Source organism: Oncorhynchus nerka, linkage group LG2, assembly GCF_034236695.1.
Source record: "Oncorhynchus nerka isolate Pitt River linkage group LG2, Oner_Uvic_2.0, whole genome shotgun sequence".
NCBI classification, from domain to species: Eukaryota; Metazoa; Chordata; class Actinopteri; order Salmoniformes; family Salmonidae; genus Oncorhynchus; species Oncorhynchus nerka.
This window is the reverse complement of record NC_088397.1, coordinates 78,235,830-78,260,432: the sequence shown is the minus strand read 5'-3', so window position 1 is coordinate 78,260,432 and position 24,603 is coordinate 78,235,830. Positions and strand designations below refer to the sequence as shown.

Below are 24,603 nucleotides of genomic sequence, written 5' to 3'. Positions count from 1 at the left end.
CACTCACTGTCACAGTCATACGCTGGACCTAGTTTTGTCCCATGGAATAAATGTTGTGGATCTTAATGTTTTTCCTCATAATCCTGGACTATCGGACCACCATTTTATTACGTTTGCAATTGCAACAAATAATCTGCTCAGACCTCAACCAAGGAACATCAAAAGTCGTGCTATAAATTCACAGACAACACAAAGATTCCTTGATGCCCTTCCAGACTCCCTCTGCCTAAAATAAGAACAATCAACAAAACAAAATAAGAACAATCCGAAATTCCTTTTTGATACTGTCGCAAAGCTAACTAAATAGCAGCATTCCCCAAGAGAGGATGACTTTCACTTTAGCAGTGATAAATTCATGAACTTCTTTGAGGAAAAGATTATGATTATTAGAAAGCAAATTACGGACTCCTCTTTAAACCTGCGTATTCCTCCAAACCTCAGTTGTCCTGAGTCTGCACACCTCTGCCAGGACCTAGGATCAAGAGAGACGCTCAAGTCTTTTAGTACTATATCTCTTGACACAATGATGAAAATAATCATGGCCTCTAAACCTTCAAGCTGCATACTGGACCCTATTCCAACTAAACTACTGAAAGAGCTGCTTCCTGTGCTTGGCCCTCCTATGTTGAACATAATAAACGGCTCTCTATCCACTGGATGTGTATCAAACTCACTAAAAGTGGCAGTAATAAAGCCTCTCTTGAAAAATCCAAACCTTGACCCAGAAAATATAAAAACTATAAAAACTAATTTTTAGAGAAGGCTGTTGCGCAGCAACTCACTGCCTTCCTGAAGACAAACAATGTATACGAAATGCTTAAGTCTGGTTTTAGACCCCATCATAGCACTGAGACGGCACTTGTGAAGGTGGTAAATTACATTTTAATAGCATCGGACCGAGGCTCTGCATCTGTCCTCGTGCTGCTTTTGATACCATCGATCACCACATTCTTTTGGAGAGATTGGAAACCCAAATTGGTCTACACGGACATGTTCTGGCCTGGTTTAGATCTTATCTGTCAGAAAGATATCAGTTTGTCTCTGTGAATGGTTTGTCCTCTGACAAATCAACTGTAAATTTCGGTGTTCCTCAAGGTTCCGTTTTAGGACCACTATTGTTTTCACTTTATATTTTACCTCTTGGGGATGTTATTCGAAAACATAATGTAAACTTTCACTGCTATGCGGATGACACACAGCTGTACATTTCAATGAAACATGGTGAAGCCCCAAAATTGCCCTCGCTAGAAGCATGTGTTTCAGACATAAAGATGTGGATTGCTGCAAACTTTCTACTATTAAACTCGGACAAAACAAAGATGCTTGTTCTAGGTCCCAAGAAACAAAGAGATCTTCTGTTGAATCTGACAATTAATCTTAATGGTTGTACAGTCATCTCAAATAAAACTGTGAAGGACCTCGGCGTTACTCTGGACCCTGATCTCTCTTTTGAAGAACATATCAAGACCATTTCGAGGACAGCTTTTTTCCATCTACGTAACATTGCAGAAATCAGAAACTTTCTGTCCAAAAATGATGCAGAAAAATTAATCCATGCTTGTCACTTCTAGGTTAGACTACTGCAATGCTCTACTTTCCGGCTACCCGGATAAAGCACTAAATAAACTTCAGTTAGTGCTAAATACGGCTGCTAGAATCCTGACTAGAACCAAAAAATTATCATATTACTCCAGTGCTAGCCTCTCTACACTGGATTCCTGTCAAAGCAAGGGCTGATTTCAAGGTTTTACTGCTAACCTACAAAGCATTACATGGGCTTGCTCCTACCTATCTCTCTGGTCCTGCCGTACATACCTACACGTACGCTACGGTCACAAGACGCAGACCTCCTAATTGTCCCTAGAATTTCTAAGCAAACAGCTGGAGGCAGGGCTTTCTCCTATAGAGCTCCATTTTTATGGAACGGTCTGCCTACCCATGTCAGAGACGCAAACTCGGTCTCAACCTTTAAGTCTTTACCGAAGACTCATCTCTTCAGTGGGTCATATGATTGAGTGTAGTCTGGCCCAGGAGTGGGAAGGTGAACGGAAAGGCTCTGGAGCAACGAACCGCCCTTGCTGTCTCTGCCTGGCCGGTTCCCCTCTTTCCACTGGGATTCTCTGCCTCTAACCCTGTTACAGGGGCTGAGTCACTGGCTTACTGGGGCTCTCTCATGCCGTCCCTGGGGGGGGGTGCGTCACCTGAGTGGGTTGATTCACTGTTGTGGTCAGCCTGTCTGGGTTGGCGCCCCCCTTGGGTTGTGCCGTGGCGGAGATCTTTGTGGGCTATACTCGGCCTTGTCTCAGGATGGTAAGTTGGTGGTTGAAGATATCCCTCTAGTGGTGTGGGGGCTGTGCTTTGGCAAAGTGGGTGGGGTTATATCCTTCCTGTTTGGCCCTGTCCGGGGGTGTCCTCGGATGGGGCCACAGTGTCTCCTGACCCCTCCTGTCTCAGCCTCCAGTATTTATGCTGCATTAGTTTATGTGTCGGGGGGCTAGGGTCAGTTTGTTATATCTGGAGTACTTCTCCTGTCCTATTCGGTGTCCTGTGTGAATCTAAGTGTGCGTTCTCTAATTCTCTCCTTCTCTCTTTCTTTCTCTCTCTCGGAGGACCTGAGCCCTAGGACCATGCCCCAGGACTACCTGACATGATGACTCCTTGCTGTCCCCAGTCCACCTGGCCATGCTGCTGCTCCAGTTTCAACTGGCCTGGGCCCTAGGACCATCTGACATGACTCCTTGCTGTCCCCAGTCCATCTGGCCATGCTGCTGCTCCAGTTTCAACTGTTCTGCCTTACTATTATTCGACCATGCTGGTCATTTATGAACATTTGAACATCTTGGCCATGTTCTGTTATAATCTCCACCCGGCACAGCCAGAAGAGGACTGGCCACCCCACATATGCTCTCTCTAATTCTCTTTCTTTCTCTCTCTCTCGGAGGACCTGAGCCCTAGGACCGTGCCCCAGGACTACCTGACATGATGACTCCTTGCTGTCCCCAGTCCACCTGACTGTGCTGCTGCTCCAGTTTCAACTGTTCTGCCTGTGATTATTATTATTTGACCATGCTGGTCATTTATGAACATTTGAACATCTTGGCCATGTTCTGTTATAATCTCTACCCGGCACAGCCAGAAGAGGACTGGCCACCCCACATAGCCTGGTTCCTCTCTAGGTTTCTTCCTAGGTTTTGGCCTTTCTAGGGAGTTTTTCCTAGCCACCGTGCTTTTACACCTGCATTGCTTGCTGTTTGGGGTTTTAGGCTGGGTTTCTGTACAGCACTTTGAGATATCAGCTGATGTACGAAGGGCTATATAAATAAATTTGATTTGAACCTGGATTTGAGAAAGAAAACATCACCCAGTCATGGTTTGACTCAAGGAACAGTCCATCTTTCATTTTTTTTAAATAAGTCCTATTTTATTGTCACTAATAGAAACGGTATGGAAGCACAGTCTGAGCATTTTTACAGCTCTTCAAGTATGTTCATCTCTGCAGGGGGCAGGACCAACAGGGCTGAGCATATTCCAACTCAGCGTCCTTATCCAATCAGGCCTATCATTGCGTTCAGCTTGTCCATATAAAACACACTGCTCGAGAACCCATCAATTGCTTGATCCAGATAGATTTAGTCCACAACAGTGTACTGTAGTTAGTCTATCAATCCTCCCAGAAAGACAAGCAGACTGGGGTCATTGAGAAGAGAGACAGAGTAAGAAAAAGGAATAGCGAAAGACGACACTAGCCATGTGGATCAGCAAAATGCCAGCTGTTCATTATCCAAATCCAGCCGCGAGAAAGCCCTCAATCATCTGCATTAATGATAGCAATATCAAGAAACAAATTCAATAACACTTGAATCAATTCTAATGCAATAAACATCTTCCACCTGTAAACAAATTCACTCCTTGGAGAGAGAAAGGTATCTTGGCTCCTCCTTTCCACTAAGCCCCACCCACTGGGCTGGCCTGGCACCACTACAGTTGCATCAGAGGCAATTCATGGGTTAGTTAGTCCCCGCCAGGCCCTGCGTCGCCATCCCTGATTGTTATGAGAGCCCCGCACCTCTGTTGTCGTTCATTGAGGCCCCCCTGCAGATCAACTCGGGGACAACAGGAAGCGGTCCAAGTACTGGGAGATGACCTCCCAGTTCCTCCAGAGGAAGGCGAGGAGGACAACAAGGAGCAGCGTTGAGAAGGTGCGGCTACGCGTCTTCATCAAGGGCACCACGCAGTTGGCCACAGTGGAGACGAACACCAGGAGCACGGCCATGACGGCTAGCAGCACGTTGATGAGCTTGCCCAGCAAGGTGCGGGCCGTGGCGTTCTCCAGGCCTTCTAGCTGGACCACCTGCTGCTGCTGCTGCTGCAGCTCCATCTTGGAGATCCGCGTCTGGCATGCCTCCAACGCCTCCTACAGGGGGAGGGGAGAGACAGGGTTATCAGACGGCCATGGTTCACACAGTGTGGAATGTCAACAACACACTTTGTCACAAACATGACTAGACATAACTACAGTACCACATACCGGGGGGGTCATTGAGAAGACCATGGATCACCGTGTGAAATACTTTCACAATTCAGCACAAACAACTAGACAACTACAGTACCATGTAGCATGATAATAATACAAAAACATGTCCCAGACTAAGAATACGCCTTGGGTTCACTGGAGACGCACTGTTGAGGCCCTTTGGAGCTAAAAGTAAAATATAATCATTCCATAATCCTTCTTTCAAGTACTGGAGAAACAACCTACCTGAATGTCTCTAGCTCTCTCGTAGGACTGATAGGCGATCTTCTCCTCCATGCTAGCCAGCTCCTGCTTCAGGTTGAGGATCTCATTTTGGTGGAGCTCTGTTAAGTCGTTGAGCTGCTCCTCCAAACGCTCACACCTAGAGACACACAGAGGTCAGGTACCGATCACAAACGCTTCCTTTCATAAAGGTGGAGGAGATGTTTTCTGTTGCTGAGTGAGAATAATACATTCTTTTGAACGTAAAAAGTGTTTAATAACAAGACCGATTTACAATTATGAGCGATTTGAGCAAGTGCTAAGTTCAAGGAGGGGTGGTAAATACATGCAGATTTCAGGTTATCACATAAGTATTAGTGACAGTCCGTGTCCTTTGTAAATGAGGACTCAGTAAAGTGTATATAGTACCTGCGAGGTTGTGTGTGGCAGTGACTGGTTACCTGTATCTCTCCTCCTGCAGGGCCTGTATGATCATGGTGTAGTCTCTCTGGTAGTGACTCTTCAGGCTGTTGAACGACTCATCCAGCCGACCCTGGTTGTCCCGGAGCTCCTGAACCTCGTGGAGCAGCGTGTCCAAGCCCAATGACTGGCCGGGGTCCAGGGTGTTAAGACCCTTAGAGCTGGGCGGGCCCCCGGGGACGCTGTTGACCCCTGCCGAGCCGGAGCTGGCACTAGAGCAGTCATCCTCACTGCCGTACTTTGGGCTGGAAGCCCCCCCCAGACCGTGACCATCCTCCTGGGGTTCGTCGAGGGAGTCCCTCAGGGACGAAATGTTGTCGGCGCTGCCAAACTTGTTGCGGATGAGGGAGGCGATCTCTCGGGGTTTGGACACCACGGCCCCAGCTGCAGAGTGAGTGGCGTGGGAGAAGCTGGAGAGGCCACCGGTCACCTATAGGGAAGGACAGATAGATACTAACTGGGGTGGGACTAAAGTGTGAATTAAAGGAGATTGTGACCACAGCATTGTTGAATACTTGTTCGTGATTGGCTAGAAGGGCTCTAGAATGGACATTAAAACCAGATAACAGGTCCGTTTGAAAATATAAAATCAGGACACCTTGCAATGATGAATTTCTCTAGTCCTTACGCAAGTGGCGCTATGCTGTCAAATCCTCCCATGTTTCTAGTTTTACCATCCGTTTTCAGCATCAGGTATTTTTTAATTTGAATATATGCCAGAAATGAACATTTCTAGCTATGCCAGGCAAAATCTAGCACCATCAGCTCATTGTTATCTTAATGGATGTTGATAGAAAACAGTTTAAATAAATGCAAATGCAGCTACTTTCTTGTTATTCTGGCTGCAGAGGTCATGCCTGTGTTAGCCAGCGAGCATGGCAACAGACCATATAGAATGAACAACTGGGTCGAGTCCCTAGCATTTAAAAGATAAGTAAATAAACAAAAAAAGGCATTTCTACCGGTAAATATGCATTGGAAAAATTGACTCTGCAAAGTCATCCATTATTTCCAAGATAATCTACAGAATGTCTGTGTTTATCCCTTACTTAATGGACAGGGACATGGATATACTAGATCTGGGTTCAAATATTTTTAGCTATTCCTTTAGTCTGCCTGGAGTGCCAGATAAGCCAGGTATGATGTTTTGCAACTATTCTAATGGTTCCATTGTGCCAATCAAGCCCAGCTAAAGTATTATAAATGATTTCAATAGTAATTTTGAACCCAGGTCTGAGAGATACGTATTCTACATGTGTTCTATAGGACTCTGTTAGAAGCTGTGTACTGCTAACCACTCTGCAAAGAAGTCAAGGACAGGTGGCTAAGACCAGACAAATTGTACATTTGTGGTGGTACTACTCACATTAGCAGATGCAGTGGCGCACTACACTGGCAGGAATTAGTATGACAGTGGTGAAAAATACATGAGATGACTAACAAAACAGCTCACAGGGAAAGTAAATGTGATTAAAAATGTTCATAACAGCCCTGACCTTGGCGCCCACGTCCTTGAGGCCTTGGTGCATGTCTCGGAGCACGTCTTTGGGCTGACGGGGGATCCCGTTGTGCTCCACCTCTTTCAGCTTGCGCTGATAGCGCTCCAACTTCCTCTGCAGCTGCTGGATGGTCTGGGCTGATTTCTGGTTCTTCTTCTCAAACACCTGTTTAATGCGGGCACTCTGCTGCTTGTCTGCGTTGTTAGCTAGCTTCAGGTACTCTGCCACATTGTCGTCTCTGGCCCTCTGCTCGAGTTTGATTTGCTCTGTGAGCTTGAGTATCTTCTGCTGCAGCTGGGCGATGGCCTGTTTTGTGCGCTGGGGGTCTGGGGTGCTGTCCACCGAGTCCAGCCCGTAGCTGTCGGCTCCATAGGAAATAGCGTTGGGCGATATGGCCGGGCCAGAGCCGTCCAGACGATCCAGCTGACCAAGGAAAGGGAGTGTGTAATGAGGAAGAGAAGATAAATGGAAGATGGAAATAAGAGATCAGAGACTGACGTGTGAGATTGAGGGAGAATGTAAAAATAACTAAATTGAACTGGAAGGGGAAGGCCTATTATATCAACAGGGGCAATATTGAGTTTCATCATTTCATAAACTATCATGATCATTCGACTGTAAAACAGTTACCACAAGTTTCCTCCAGTTGCTATGGTCACTATTTGATGTGGTGAAGAAACTTGTCTTCATCCTACATCAGACCTTTATGTATATGAAACTATAGCACTAACATAATAAACCAGCCAATACCAACACCCTATAATCATAAGGTTACCTGTTACCTACCATTATACTCAGACTGGTTTCCTATAATGTGTAAAACAGCTGGGCCATACCTTTCATATATTAACGCAGAGGAATCCATGTGTATAATCTGAGCAGTAATCCATCAGACAGGGATGCCATAAAGACTGTGTGTGCCACCTCATACATAACTCTGAAGAAGCTTAAGGCTCAACCAGAAAAATAAAATGTTAGTGCCTTAAAGTATTCACACACCGACAACTTATTCCACATTTTGTTGTGTTACAGCCTACATTCAAAATGTATTAAATAAAAACAAATGTCTCACATGTCTACACACAATACCCCATTATTACAATGTGAAAACATAATTAATTCATTTTTTGTAGAAGCACCTTTGGCGGAGATTACAGCTGAGAGTCTTTAAGAGCTGGGTAAATCTAAGAGCTTTTACACACCTGGATTGTACAATATTTGCCAATTATGATTTTTAAAATTATTTAAGCTCTCAAATTGATTGTTGCTAGACAGCCATTTTAAAGTCTTGTTATAGATTTTCAACATAATTTATGTCAAAACTGTAACTAGGCCACTCAGGAACATTTAATGTCTTGGTAAGCAACTCCAGTGTAGATTTGGTTATTGTCCTGCTGAAAGGTGAATTGTGTCTGTTGGAAAGCAGACTGAACAAGGTTTCTAGAATTTTGCCTGTGCTTATAGCTGTATTCCGTTTATTTATATCCTAAATAACTCCCTAGTTCTTACCGATAATAAGCATACCAATAACATGATGCAGCCACCACAAGGCTTGAAAATATGACGAGTGGTACACAGTGATGTGTTTGCCCCAAACATAACGCTTTGTACTCATGACAAAAAGTTCATTTCTTTGCCACATCTTTTGCAATATTACTTAAGTGCTTTGTTGCAAACAGGATGCTTGTTTTGGCTTCCTTTTCACACTGTCATTTAGGTTAGTATTGTGGAGTAACTACAATGCTGTTGATCCATCCTCAGTTCTCAAATCACAACCATTAAAAACTCTGTTTTAAAATCACAATTGGCCTCATGGTGAAATCCCTGAGCAGTTCCCTTCCTCTCCGGCAACCGAGTTAGGAAGGACTCTGTATTTTTTGTAGTAACACCACCCAAAGCCTAATTAATAACTTCACCATGCTCAAAGGGATATTCAGCATCTGTTTGTTTTTTTTAACACATCTTCATTGACATTTTTAGTGAGGCATTGAAAAACCTGGTGTTTGTGGTTGAATCTGTGCTTGAAATTCACTAATCGATTAAGATAATTGTATGTATAGGGTACACCGATGCGGTTGTTATGAAAACAATCATGTTAACCACTTTTATTGAACACTGAATGAGTCCATGCAACTTATGTGACTTGTTAAGCACATTTGTATTCCTAAACCTATTTAGGCTTGGCATAAAGGATTTGAATACTTGTTGACAAGACATTTCAACTTTACATTTTTATTCATTTCTAAAATGTTATACAAACAAAATTCCACTTTGACATTATGGGGTATTGTGTGTAGATCAGTGACACATTTAAATGTAATCATTTTTAAATGCAGGCTGTAACAAAATGTGGAAAAAGTAAAGGGGTGTGAATACTTTCTGAAGGCACTATGTTCTCAAAGTAAAGGGGTGTGAATACTTTCTGAAGGCACTATGTTCTCAAAGTAAAGGGGTGTGAATACTTTCTGAAGGCACTATGTTCTCAAAGGGGTGTGAATACTTTCTGAAGGCACTATGTTCTCAAAGGGGTGTGAATACTTTCTGAAGGCACTATGTTCTCAAAGTAAAGGGGTGTGAATACTTTCTGAAGGCACTATGTTCTCAAAGTAAAGGGGTGTGAATACTTTCTGAAGGCACTATGTTCTCAAAGTAAAGGGGTGTGAATACTTTCTGAAGGCACTATGTTCTCAAAGTAAAGGGGTGTGAATACTTTCTGAAGGCACTATGTTCTCAAAGTAAAGGGGTGTGAATACTTTCTGAAGGCACTATGTTCTCAAAGTAAAGGGGTGTGAATACTTTCTGAAGGGACTATGTTCTCAAATCAATTCGCTATAAACAGATTCTGGAACGGAAGTGTTAGAGGTCAGAAGATAATTAACTTTGTGCAGAGAGGGATTCTGTGCTGTTCTTGGGAGTTGGGAAAGACGTAGGCCACCACAGTGGGGTTGCGGGTACATCCCCCTTTCCATCACTGTCAGCTCAGACAGCTTGTGTAAAAGAGGCAGTGGACAGGACAGTTGTTGCTCTTTCTAAGAATGACAGACTGTCAACTGAGTCCCTCAACCACAGCCATGTCTTGATGCTAGTTAGACCCTAGTCCGATAGCTGCTCTTGTAAGGACAGTTCATTGCAGTACACACAGGGTGATCACTGTCTGTTGGTGCAACAGACAGCTTAGCCTTATCCATCTAACAGTCAGATTCATACAGTACTTCTCAAAAGGCTTGGTGGTGTCATCAAGCATTGTGAGATAACTGACAAGGATATGCACTGTGCTTGATTGGTATACCTCAGACACAATGAGGCGCCAGCTTTACTAGTTGTCTAGGAGTTCAACACTCAATTTTAACAATGTAAAAGATTTGATCATTTACCTGCTACAAGTCAGTATTCAATCAGTGTACTACACATTTCAATGGATGTGAGAAATTCCAGTGAGGAACATTTTAGATCTTGGGGGCTATAGAACAGTGTCAATGATGTAAAGTTTGAGCTCGTTTTGGCCTGCAAGGCAAGCGTTCGCTGGCTGACCTGAAGTACACTTAGAGGCAGCCACAGGCCACAGCTAAATATAGAAAAGCTTAGAGCACATAGTCACCTACGCACACACACAATATTTCTCTCTCTGACCTATCAGCACTGACAGCTCCTTTCACTCCATCAAAGAACATCCAGAGGACGGCAAACCAGTTGGCTGAAATCTGACCAATTTAATCTAACAGCACAAGAAGTCACGAATCTTCTGTTTCTCTAGTAGTAGCAGCTTCTTAAATTTACACTACCGTTCAAAAGTTCGGGGTCACTTAGAAATGTCCTTGTTTTTGAAAGAAAAGCAATTTCTTTTGTCCATTTAAAATATCAAATTGATCAGAAATACTATGTAGACATTCTGCATTACTATTGTAGCTGGAAACGGCTGATTTTTTATGGAATATCACAGTCGTACAGAGGCCCATTATCAGCATCAGCAACCATCACTCCTGTGTTCCAATGGCATATTGTGTTAGCTAATCCAAGTTTCTAATTGATCATTAGAAAACCCTTTTGCATTGATGTTATTAGCACAGCTGAAAACTGTTGTTCTGATTAAAGTAATAAAACTGGCCTTCTTTAGACTAGTTGAATATCTGGAGCATCAGCATGTGTGGGTTCGATTACAGGCTCAAAATGGCCAGAAACAAATAACTTTCTTCTGAAACACAGTCAATTCTTGTTCTGAGAAATGAAGGCTATTCCATGCGAGAAATTGCCAAGAAACTGAATATCTCGTACAACGCTGTGTACTACTCCCTTCACAGAACAGCGCAAACTGTCTCTAACCAGAATAGAAAGAGTGTGAAGCCCTGGTGCATAACTGAGCAAGAGGACAAGTACATTAGTGTCTAGTTAGAGAAACAGATGCCTCACAAGTCCTCAACTGGCAGCTTTATTAAATAGTACCCGCAAAACACCAGTCTCAACGTCAACAGTGAAGAGGCGACTCCGGGATGCTGGCCTTCTAGTGACCCCAAACTTTTGAACTAGTGTAGGACAAAAAGCTTTGCAGTGGCTTGTCTGTCCCAGTGAGTAGGTCCCCTAGTTTAATCTTACACAATCAGTCTACTCAGTGGAGTGGTACCCGGATGTGAGCAGCATGTCGGTTGGGGTTAAACTCACCTGGTCAGGCTCCTCAGTGGAGTGGTACCCGGATGTGAGCAGCATGTCGGCCAGGGTGGGGCTGGTGAGCGTGTCCGTGGTGGAGGAGGAGCGCGGGCGGCCATCCTGCAGCAGCATCACCTCCTGGGTACTCCTCCGGTGTATCTGGGGGCTGCCTTTCTGGGGGGGGTCCCCAGTCCCCCCAGTCTTGCTGCGGCGGCTCTGCAGGCTGGTCCCTCGCTTTATCATCGGGGGCGCGCTTCTGATCTGCTGCAGAACGCGGCTCAGAGCTGCAGGGGGAGCGGAGGAAGTAGCGTGGGGGTCAGAGTCCGGACCGGGGGCGGGAGAGTCCCCAACCTCTGTACCCCCACCGTCCGGGGGCTCAGGGGCGGGCCCACCCATAGAGAAGGAGGTGGCGGCGTCGTGCGGTGAGACGGACGAGCGGCGGCGCTGCGGTTGGAAGAGCTGCTTCAGGCCGTGTCCCAGCGCGCCCATGTTTTCCAGTGCATTGTGGGTGATTTTGGACAGGCCGTGCTCTGACTCAGACGCCCTTCGGCCCACCTCCGGCTCCTCGGGACTCTGCTCACTGCTAGCCTGATCCATCAGGGGGTGCCAGGCTGACGCTCAGCCACAGGGTCACAGGGCCAACACTGGGGGTGCGAGGGTCTAGCTACGTCCCGACGCCACACCCCCTCTCAGAGGCAGCTTCAAAGCCGGGAAGCAGGGGGTATGGCACTGGGCCCTGTGCACATGCATGCATCTGCGGATTGGCTCAAAGTCATGCTCGTCTAACACAAGAAAATAAAATGGATTATGACATGCAGCAGTGAGTGGACAGGACAAAAAAAGTAGCAGAATTAAAACTGATTACACAAAGGAGCATACAGTCGTACTAGGGTCGGCTTTGAGACTTGAGTTATTAGTGATGTCCAAATATTCTTAATGGCAATTAATAGTAAATGTTCTCAGAGAAATCCATATAAGCAAAATAATGTCTGATATGTCTAAACCCACTTACAAAATAAATCTACTGCACAAGCCTAATCTACTTGGGTGTCATGCTAAACATTTTTTTATAAAAAAATAATTACATTTCTGAAATGGGGTTCATTGTACAGTTTCCATAGATACACTAAAGTGCCACAGTGACCATATCAAATAGCAAATTCACTTTTAAAGGACGGAAGTGTGTCACAGGACCTGGGTTAACTAGCCTAATCTTTGTGGTTCCCTGGTCAGGCAGAGCCAAACAAACATTGCCTTAATTATTCACTCAGACAGTAGGCCTAAGTGACACTCAGACCGTCCTTTTACATTGTCGTCTAATATAAGAAACTATTTCTTTACCAAATGGGTGAAAGAAACCATATATCCTTTTCGGATTTCAAATTATTGTAGCTAAATAATATGAAATGGATGGTGAGTGAGCACTAAAATATTAATTAATATAGTTTTATCAGGTGGTCTTATCTGCCAGAGGCACCCAGAGTTGCACCATGTTCTCCCTGTAGAGAACTTTGGCCTCAGAATCAAACATGGAGTTGTTAGCGGGGCCGTCTATGGCTAATCTACAGCGTCTGAGAGCTGAGTTCATGGAGAGCACATTATATAAAGACTATCTTTCACTTATCAACAGCATAGAAAGATTGAAAGAGAGAGGGACATAAAGGGAGGGAGAGAGATATGGAGGATGAAAGCGAGAGGGAAAAGGAGAAACAGTTGGCAAGAAATTGAGGAGAAATGGAGCGAGAAAAAAAGCTTACCATCCGTCCAGCTTCTCTTCTGACTCACAGCTCAGGGTTGGCTGCTGCGGAGGAGGTGGTCAACATGAGAGGAAAATCACTATCAAATTGGAACAAACGAAGAGATTCAAATAAATTAGGCTGGTATGGCAGCACACTGACTCACGCTCAATCAGCCATGTATAAACTGCACAGAATCAAAGAGAGCTGTATGTGCACAAACACACACTGAGGCTATTCAGTTACTTCTAAAAATGTATTCTAGAAGGAGGAGCAGTCCTTATCTTCACTGCCCAGTGCACACTCAAAATGTGAAACTATGACATGAAGATGTGTGGAACACCTAACAGTGATGACTCCATCCAGATTACTCAGAGAGCAGAGCAGTAGAGGTCTCTGATACATTGATGCATCATGAGTGGTACTGTAAATAACGTATGTAAATGAGGGACACAAAGCTTGAGAGACACTGACTAGCAGACAATGTCAATAACCTAATAGTGTCTTTCATGTAGTGAGCTAAGAGCCTGTTGCTTAGTCACTGGTAGCATCCCAAATGACACCCTATTCCGTACAATAGTGCACTACCGTTTCCAGCATTTAGGCTCTGGTCAAAGGTAGTGCACTACATAGGAAATTAGGCTGCCGATTGGCACGTACACACAGTGCCCGTCAGTGCCTCTCAACCCCACCAATTACTGGCCTGTGGGGCAGCATTTGCCTAATCAGCACAAAACTAAGAAAGGTGAAAAATTCAGTCACCACCAGTTTACTGGCACCACTGACAACCCCCTACCCACACAAGCCCCCCTACTGCCCCTACTCACTCTGAAATGATGATACATCACCTGTATTTACCTCACATTAGGAGGTTGTGCTATGCAGGAACAGCATAGAGAAAACACTACTAGCATGGAGGGAAAGTATCCCAAATGGATAGGAGAGATTCTCAAATGAAGCAAAGTCCCATCCTCATAACTATAACACTAACCCTGTAACATTAACCCAACACTGGTGTACCACTATGGCTAATCTCACCCACAGAGAGAAAGAGAAACTATTCAAACCCTTGCTCTAACTAACAACTGACCTGAAACAAAGTGTCAACAACAGTCATATCAGCATCCTCCTCGTCTGTCACTGAAAGTCCCCTAATGTGTTTGCCCATTCCCCTCCTCCTCATTTCACCCCACGTTCGACTTATTGCAATCCAGACTGAAAGGTATGGCCATCTATAGGCTATGTGCAGGCCCGATTTCAATGAGGGGACGCTGTGGCCAACAGTTGAGCAGATACACACACACACAGAGACGTGCGTGCGGCGCACACACACAGAGACGTGCGTGCGGCGCACACACACAGAGACGTGCGTGCGGCGCACACACACAGAGACGTGCGTGCGGCGCACACACACAGAGACGTGCGTGCGGCGCACACACACAGAGACGTGCGTGCGGCGCACACACAGAGACGTGCGTGCGGCGCACACACACAGAGACGTGCGTGCGGCGCACACACACAGAGACGTGCGTGCGGCGCACACACACAGAGACGTGCGTGCGGCGCACACACACAGAGACGTGCGTGCAGAGACGCGCGTGCACACACAGAGACGTGCGTGCGGCGCACACACACAGAGACGTGCGTGCGGCGCACACACAGAGACGTGCGTGCGGCACACACACAGAGACGTGCGTGCGGCACACACACAGAGACGTGCGTGCGGCACACACACAGAGACGTGCGTGCGGCACACACACAGAGACGTGCGTGCGGCACACACACAGAGACGTGCGTGCGGCACACACACAGAGACGTGCGTGCGGCACACACACAGAGACATGCATGCGGCACACACACAGAGACATGCATGTGGCACACACACAGAGACGTGTATGTTCCATTGTGTCCTGAAGGTAATACAGAGTGATAAGTGAGACAAACGGTGTTGTTCATACATTATTAAGCAGACAAACATAGGAGTGGCTCAGCACAGATATTGTGTGTCACTGTCAACAAGCAGGCACATCCAACATATCCAAAAACACTATAGATAAAACACCTGTGCCACAAGCAGAAAGGCTAATGGACCACAAGGCCTAATGCTATAATATCAGACTACCTACCACCACAGATGCAGTCCAACATGCATCCACAGCTAAGTACATAGATGAGCATAGTAGCAAACATTCAGTGACACACACACACCATGACACCCAGTCTCTCTTCCTCCTCTAGTCCGCTACATTTTCTGACTTAAGAGGGTTGGCCAACACTCGCTTATCACTCTCCCCCGCCGCCTCGAGCATTCAGCCTTCCAAGGTCACACCAGTGTGCGTATGTCTACAGTCTATACTGCCTGTGCCTACATAGATAAGATGCTGCATGCAAATGTATCTACCACATCTGTACATGTGTCCATTCACTGTAACAGTCTACTTTCACACGGCATCTACAGCAAGGCCCAGCAAGATGACAACATCTTAAAGATTGAATCCGCAATAGGGGGGAAAGCGCCCCTGTCCGCCCCAGCACCTCTTATTATTTTGTGGACCTAATGGAGGCGAGATGCTTCGAGCAACACAGTACATATTCTGCTGTTCTATCGCATATGCAATGTCGTCAGAGGGTAAAAAACAGAGTTTGTTGTTTGCAGTAACTTCTTTGTTGTAGTAATATCCCAAAAGGACATGGCAGTTTCACCATTAATGTTTCCAGCTTTAAAGGGGAAGGGAAACACTAGGCTTTACACCTGTTTAGTGGTAGTGGATTGAATACAACTTGTTGCATTGCTATATGTCCTAAAAAGTGTTTCCATTCCCCTTCAATGTGCTGTGTCAGCCTGCTGATCATTGATCTTCCGATCTATTTTTTTCCACTGTTCATTTACCATAAGCTATTCTTCATTCTGATGTCCTTTCCTCTTCAGTCAACGGTATCCAGTGATGTTGAGGAATATCACATGCTGCAATGGAAAGAGTGGAGAAATGTCAGGGCAGGTTTCCAAAATCACCAGGGGTATAAAGATAAACATTTACCATTAAGACCATGGTTTGTCCATTGACTTTAGATGATCTGACTGGTAAATGTGATCTTTATGCTTTTGACAGACTCACCGCAGTTCAACACTGTACTTTCAGACTCAACTCAAATACATGCGATTCGCTCATTTAATGTGTGGTTTATCAAGACTCAATACAGTATGCGCTCCAGATTCAATAAGCTATTGCACTGTATATCATTCTGGCTAATCCAGTGAGCTGTCATGAAAACTAGGATCAAACAGGTGCAAACTCTGCCCTGGGACAGGCAAACTCTGCCCTGGGACAGGCAAACTCTGCCCTGGGACAGGCAAACTCTGCCCTGGGACAGGCAAACCATTGCCAACTGTCTCCTCTGAGTAGCTTACAGAGCCTTCAGAAAGTATTCATACTCAATACTTATTGATTAAAGACATTTCAGCTTTTGATTTGTAATTAAAGTGTACACATTTTGAAAAACAATTCCACTTTGACATTATGGGGTATTGTGTGTAGGCCAGTGACACAAAATCTAAATTGAATCCATTTTTAAAAATCAGGCTGTAACAACAAAAATGTGGAATAAGTCAAGGTATGTGAATACTTTCTAAAGGCACTGTATGTCTGGGAGCGTGATATTTCTTAGCTAATCAAGATCACTTTATTGGTCAATTGCGTATAAGGTAAACGAAATGTGACTTCCGCTTTTAACCCAACCCCTGTGAAAGACACACATACACTGGTTTCGGGAGATGCAGGGAGCTGCCGCACCCGGGGAGGAATTGTTGTGTAACTAGCTAACGTTAGTTAGAGTGATGTGACTGATAGATTTTCCAAAATGGAATGTGTGGGGTGCGTTGCACGCAACGCATGCATACCAGGTGTTTACATGGTTTTGCGCATGTGCCAAATCTCAGTGGTACCAGTGTTTGGGAAAGTTGGTTTAATACCGCACAGACAACGGGTACAGTAAGTTCAATTGGAATTTGATTCAACATTCTGGCTTGTGAGGATGGTACTTTTGTAGCCTATGCTTTTTAGCCAGGAGTTTTGAAAGTAGTGCTCACGAGCCAAAAGTGGTTCCCTGAAAATTGCGTACTACATCACATATGTGCAAATGTGTGCACCACGTCATTGCCCTCTCTTGCTCTGCTGTGTGTGCATGATGTGCCTCTTATTAGATGTTACTCAAATGGCAAGGGGCTGAACCTCATTGATTGAACTCAAATTGCTAGGGGGCTGGCCCATGTGGGGGAAAATGTAGGGGATATGGAGCTGCACAGCTTCCAGGAAACAGTCGCTTTTAAACTAGGGATTTCTTGGTTAAGATAGCAATTTTGCTCATAGATTATGTGTGCATAAACTACACATTGACATATCCAGCCCAAAAGTGAAGGTTTAAAAAAAACACTTAAGTCACCAAAGTTGCAGAGCATGTCTTTAACCTCAGACTGTGTAACCAGAAGCATCAGTCTGATTTATTACTTGCCAAAAAGACAAGTTAATTGCAATCACACTTCAATCTAATGTTAAGCTACTCGCTAAGAAATTGACTACATATTTATCCTATCCCATTTCTGTTTAAGCCAGAACATACGGACCCTACCGTTACTCGTGTACACTGAGCTGCACTGGGGTCAGAACTCAATCATGCTTACATTAAGACACAGAAGAGCAGACGCAAGATATGGGTTGGAAATCGTACCTCAATGCAGGAATGGGATATGCCACTGTGCCTTTACCCACACTGCTCCATAGAGAAGATCTAAATACTGCCCATTTTCCCAGAAAACTGCCCTTTGTTAGCTAGCAGTAGCCACAGCAGCCATTTTGGAATGGCAGTGTCAGCCAATCATCATGAAGTGCTTTGAGAGGACCATATCACCTACATCAAACAAACACCCTAGACCCCGCTACAATTCACATATCTACAGATGATGCAATTACCATTGCACTGCACACGGACTTATCCCATCTGGAAAAGAGAAAAGTAAGAATTAGAGGTCGACCGATTATGATTTTTCAACGCCGATACAGATTATTGGAGGACCAAAAAAAAGCCGATACCGATTCAAATCGGCCAATTTAAAAACTTTTTTTTTAATGTATTTGTAATAATGACAATTACAACAATACTAAATGAACATTTTAGTTTAACTTAATACATCAATAAAATACATTTAGCCTCAAATAAATAATGCAAAAACAAAGCGTTGGAGAAGTAAAAATCCAATATGTACCATAAAAAAGCTAGCGTTTAAGTTCCTTGCTCAGAACATGAGAACATATGAAAGATGGTGGTTCCTTTTAACATGAGTCTTCAATATTCCCAGGTAATACGTTTTAGGTTGTAGTTATTATAGGACCATTTCTCTCTATACCATTTGTATTTCATACACCTTTGACTATTGGATATTCTTATAGGCACTCGCCCCTACCTGGGCTCGAACCAGGAACACATCGACAACAGCTACCCTCGAAGCATCGTTACCCATCGCTCCACAAAAGCTGCGGCCCTTGCAGAGCAAGTGGAACAACTACTTCAAAGGTCTCAAAGCGAGTGACGTCACCGATTGAAATGCTATTAGCGCACACCCCGCTAACTAGCTCGAGAGTTGATAGACTTGAAGTCATAAACAGCTCAATGCTTGAACCACAGCGAAGAGCTGCTGGCAAACGCACAAGTGCTGTTTGAATGAATGCTTACGAGCCTGCTGCTGCCTACCATCGCTCAGTCAGACTGCTCTATCAAATCATATACTTAATTATAACATAATAACACACAGAAATACGAGCCGTAGGTCATTAATATGGTCAAATCCGTTTATTCTTTCTGTGAAATACGGAACCGTACCGTATTTTATCTAATGGGTGGCATCCATAAGTCTCAATATTCCTGTTACATTGCACAACCTTCAATGTTATGTCATAATTATGTCAAATTCTGACAAATTAGTTCGCAACGATCCAGGAGGCCCAAACTGCTGCATATACCCTGACTCTGTGTGCAATGAACGAAAGAGAAGTGACAATTTCCCTAGTTTTATATGGCCTGCTAACCTGGATTTAACTAAATATTGCAGGTTTAATAAAATATACTTCTGTGTGTTGATTTTAATAAAGGTATTGATGTTCATGGTTATGTATATTCGTGCAACGATTGTGCTTTTTTCGTAAATGCGCTTTGTAAAATCATCCCCAGTTTGGCGAAGTTGGCTGTCTTTGTTAGGAATAAATGGTCTTCACACAGTTTGCAATGAGCCAGGCGGCCCAAACTGCTGCATATACCGACTCTGTTGCGCAGCACTGAAGAGAATTGACACAATTTTCCTAACTGAAAGAAATTCATGTTAGCAGGCAATATTAACTAAATATGCAGGTTTAAAAATATATACTTGTGTATTGATTTTAAGAAAAGCGTTGATGTTTATGGTTAGGTACACATTGGTGCAAATATTTTGCTTTTTTCACGAATGCGCTTGTTAAATCACCTGTTTGGCGAAGTAGGCTATGATTCAATTATAAATTAACAGGCACCGCATCGATTGTATGCAACGCAGGACAAGCTAGATAAACTCGTAATTTCCTCAACCATGTGTAGTTTAAAAAACTTAAGGCTAGGGGGCAGTATTTTGACATCCGGATGAAAAGCGTGCTCAAAGTAAAGTGCCTGCTACTCAAGCCCAGAAGCTAGGATTTGCATATTATTAGTAGATTTGGATAGAAAACACTGAAGTTTCTAAAACTGTTTGAATAATGTCTGAGCATAACAGAACTGATTTGGCAGGCGAAACCCCGAGCACAATCCATCCAGGGAATGTTGTTGTTGTTGAGGTCAATGTGTTTTCTATTAGTTTTCTATGGGAAGCTCTTTTTAATAGGAATTTGCTTGCGGTTCCTATGGCTTCCACTAGATATCAACAGTATTTAGAAATTGGTTGATGTTTTTCTTTTGAGAAATTAAGAAGTAGCCCTGTTATTTCCATGTGTCACGCAGAGGGACTCAAGTCTTTTGGTGCGCGCGGGCCTGGAACGTGCTTCACTTCGTTTTCGTCCGGTATTGAACACAGTTTATACCGTCTTAGAAATTGTATTGATTATTTACGTTTTAGGATACCTAAGGTTGGATTAGGAAAGTTGTTTGAAATGTTTGGACCAAGTTTACAGGTAACTTAGATACTTTGTAGGCATGTTGGGCGAGTTGAAACCGAGTTGGGAGAGTTGTAATGCTTGCTAGCACCTTACCATGGCTCCTTGCTGCACTCGCATAACAGGTAGTCAGCCTGCTTCGCAGTCTCCTCGCGGAGTGCAATATAATCGGCCATGATCGGTGTCCAAAAATGAAGATTACCGATTGTTATGAAAACTTGAAGTCGGCCCTAATTAAAATCGGCCATTCCGATTAAATCGGTCGACCTCTAGTAAGAATGCTATTCATCGACTACAGCTCAGCCTTCAACACCCTAGTGTCCTCCAAGCTCGTCACTAAGCTCAGGGCCTCGGGTATGAACCCCTCCCCATGCAACTGGATCCTGAACTCCCAACCTCAAATGGTGAAGGTAGGCAACAAGACCTCCCCCACGCTGACCCTCAACACAGGGGCGTGCTCAGCCCGCTCCTGTACTCCCTGTTCACCCATGACTGTATGGCCATGCACGTCTCCAACTCAAATTATCACGTTTGCTGACGACAACAGTGGTAGGCCTGATTACCAACAACGATGAGACTAGAAGGCGGAGACAGTACAGGTGCATCCAAGCTGGGACCGAGAGACTGAGAAACAGCTTTCATCTCCAGGCCATCAGACTGTTAAACAGTCACCACTAGCCGGCCTCTGCTCAGTACCTTAGAGACTGCTGCTCTATATACATAGTCATTGAACAATAAATGTTTAGATACTCTTTAACCAACTTTAAAATGTACAGTGCCTTCGGGAAAGTATCAGGCCCCTTGACTTTTTCCACATTTTGTTAGTTAAATAAATAAATTCTCAATCTACACACAATACCCCACAATGACAAAGCGAAAACAGATTTAGACATTTTTGCAAATTTTTTACAAAATAAAAAACAGAAATACCTTATTTACATTCAGACCCTTTGTTATGAGACCCGAAATTGAGCTCAGGTGCATCCTGTTTCCATTGATCATCCTTGATGTTTCTACAACTTGATTGGGGTCCACCTGTGGTAAATTCAATTGATTGGACATGATTTGGAAAGGCACACACCTATATTTTCTGGGATCTGACATTGCTCCTTCTGATATTCTGGATTATATGTGTATAGTTTATTTTATTATTGCTAGGTATTACTGCACTGATGGATCTAGAAACAAGTATTTTGCTGCACCTGCAATAACATAAACAAAACTGTGTATGCGACCAATAAAACTTTCATTTGATTTGAGCTCCTTTATTGTTCAATGCAGACATGCCATTCCATAATGGCTGCTGTGGCTACTGATAGCTAGCATGATGAAAAAAATACCAGTTTTCTGGGAAAACAAGCAGTACTTCAATATTTTTGATGGAGCAGGGTGGATAAAGGTAATATTTGGAGTAGTGGCATATCCCATCCATGCATTGAGGTATGTTTTCAGACTCATATCTCACGCCGGCTCCATGGTGTCTTAAAGTAACCACGATTGCATTCTGAACCCAGTGTAACTCAGCGTAAAGGTAAGCTCGGTATCTTTTGGCAAGCATTGAAAATAAGTTGTGCAGCTATCAGTGGCCAAACAAAACCACCATCAATATCAGAATGAGCCCGCTAACGTAAACTCGTACATCACCTTGGTCCGTACAATTGCCCTTATTTTAGCGCCCCCAAAACGTAATACTTCCAGATCAACTGTAATGTCAATACCATTGTAAAGTACAATTCTCCCCTTTCCAACAGAATCAATTACATGACCTAAACACTGCCCTTTTCGGCATAATTCAAGCAGGCAATGAGCCCAGTCAGGCCTTTTTAAAAATGGCGGGTGGGGAAGTGAAACTAATGCATGATAGTGAGACAGAGAGATGTGGGAAAATTGCTTTTTTCCCCACTCGATCTGTCCAACTTATCGCCTCTAAAATGTAAATAAAACACTATAAAGAGTTTATATAATGTGTCATTACATACCTATTTGAAGGTTTGTCGAATTTGAATCAGGTTTTTAGGACGGTGCTAAAGTGATCTTAGAGGTAAACAGCTGCTTTGAGAATGATGATTGCATGCAATGACGACGAAAAAAATGACTAGGTATCCCCCCTTACCCTGTCACTGTCCATTTCTTGTTTTTAAAGGATGAGAGTAGTGCTACATCTGGTGGAGAGAGATTGTAAGACAAATAGTTGCTTTATGAGTGCTGAATGTTAGGACATGACACATCCAGATGTAACTGAGGGTCCGTTTTTTAAATGTTCTCCAATACTATAGAGCCATTACCATGTCGATCAACACTTGAATAGAAATCTAGTTCACACCCCCGATTCACGTCAACATAGTCCCATTAGTTTTCTTTGTAGCCTCGTTTGAATGTTGCGGTTGCGCACATTTGTACGGAATGGGGTGAGTTTACGTTAGCTGGCTGGTTAGTTAGCATGTGTGGATTTGAATCGCCAATGTTACATCCACTAGCACTACTGCGTACAGGCCAAATGAAAATGAAAACCCGACAATTGACAAATAACATGAAAAAATGCACAACTCCTTTTTGTCTGTTGCATGTTGTGTATGGCTAATGATCTCACAGACATGCTGAAAACGTTGACCCACCTGGTGTGTGTACGCTGTAGTTTTTGACAGTGGATTTACACCTCAGCACATCCCGACGATGCGCCACCGACTGAGTGGCTTTCGTGTTACTCCCTACCTGGCAGACCCTCACACTACACATAATAACTTCAACATTACTTAGCTAGCTAATTACTTAGCCAAGATTAATAGATAACTCGTTAGTTTAATGACAATGTAGGTAACATCTGCTCACTAGAAATGTGATAATGGAGGGGTTGATCACATTTGAATGCTGTATGACACACCCAAGCAAGCCGTGTAGCTAGCTAGCTATTCCATGCCCAGACAGTAAAGTCATTGTAAATTGCTTGCACCCAGACAGCAACACTAACAAGCTACAGGCTATCTGGCTTAGCTAATGCTAGCGAGATAGAACAGGTTGGTTGGGGGTAACGTTAGCCAGCTAACATTAGCTAGCTACCACATCGAGCTAGCATCAGGTTGAACACAAGTTCATAAACAATACCTCTTTAGGAAATATACTACAAACATAGACGTTCTTCACACCACAATGACACTATAGTTCGTAAATCAAACTATATGATATATTGTGCATTTACAGGCTTCAACTTACATAGGCGCTGAGAGGATTGTGCTGATGATGCCAGTTCATTTCTCCGGATTGAACAGCATTGCCACGATGACGTCAAAGAGCGTGTTCAAGAAATCTTCTTCGGACAACTACCCCAAAAAGTGGATTGCCGCCACAAACTGGATGGGGTTGAAAAAACAAGGTAAAAAGAAAATCCTAACTAATTTAATCCCCCCCCAAATGGTTTGGCTTGTGACACTACTCCATGCAACTCCTCCGCCAAGAAGTACAATTTTTTTTGAGGCAAATCCATTAATAACAAATTATTATTTACAATGACGGCCAAACTCGACCGACGCTGGGCCAATTGTGCCCCGCCCTATGGGACTACCAATCACGGCCGGTCGTGATACAGCCTGGAATCAAACCAGAGTGTCTGTAGTGACGCCTCGAGCACTGACATGCAATGTTAGACCGCTGCGCCACTCGAGAGCCTGACAAGTCTGTCTCGTGATCTTCACAGCGTTCACTTGACACAGCACTCTCTACATTAGTTTGGATATTTCAAATGGATTCTTCAAGATTGGTAATGCATCAACTGCTTCTCATTAACTAACTGTACTCCCACAAGGTAAAAAAGGACATTGTCAACACTGAACACTACTTCCCTCCAGTTAAAATAATGGTCATAATGCCAACCCAGAGATTGTGATAGTGGGGCACTTATCTACAGTAGGATATATAAACAAGTGCATTATAAGTGTCTAAGTAGGATGTGGTGACCTGTAACACCTGAGTAAATTATTATGCTTGCATTTTTACCAAACTCTCCGACGTGAGTTATTCACATATACATAATTACATGGTGTCAGAGAAATGAACCCAAAGAGGATAAAGTATATGGACAATGTAATCACTGCCGGATAAATGCAAACAAGTGGAACAAATGAGCGAGGATGAAGAGCCTGCAATGTCTCAGTCAAATTCAGGTGCCTATCTTCTCGGGGGACTGTGGTCTAAATACCTAACAGCACTTTCTGCTCCACCCATTTCATTGGTCCCAAGAAATACACTGTAAGCCTATACATTACTTTTTATTATAATAGAGGGAACTACTCTAGGCCAGCATCCCAGAGTTGCCTCTTCACTGTTGACTTTGAGACTGGTGTTTTGCG

At 43.9% G+C, this 24,603-nt stretch overlaps 1 protein-coding gene across 5 annotated transcripts; it reads right to left on the bottom strand.

Moving 5' to 3' along the window:
* Window positions 1-3,394: 3,394 nt before the first annotated feature.
* On the bottom strand, window positions 3,395-23,691 carry LOC115143013 (transmembrane and coiled-coil domains protein 1-like). Of its 5 annotated transcripts, XM_065003087.1 has the most exons (10): window positions 23,471-23,691; window positions 21,191-21,295; window positions 18,059-18,086; window positions 15,982-16,056; window positions 13,113-13,191; window positions 11,371-12,137; window positions 6,712-7,137; window positions 5,197-5,645; window positions 4,760-4,895; window positions 3,395-4,414 (listed from the first exon to the last, which is right to left on the bottom strand). In XM_065003087.1, exons 6-10 carry the CDS (start codon window positions 11,950-11,952, stop codon window positions 4,100-4,102), a joined length of 1,908 nt encoding a protein of 635 aa, XP_064859159.1. In that variant the 5' UTR covers window positions 11,953-12,137; window positions 13,113-13,191; window positions 15,982-16,056; window positions 18,059-18,086; window positions 21,191-21,295; window positions 23,471-23,691; the 3' UTR covers window positions 3,395-4,099. The 5 variants fall into 5 exon arrangements, with proteins under 5 accessions (XP_064859159.1, XP_064859161.1, XP_029538840.1 ...); XM_065003089.1 differs by lacking the exon at window positions 18,059-18,086; XM_029682980.2 differs by lacking the exon at window positions 21,191-21,295.
* Between the last annotated feature and the right edge of the window lie 912 nt (window positions 23,692-24,603).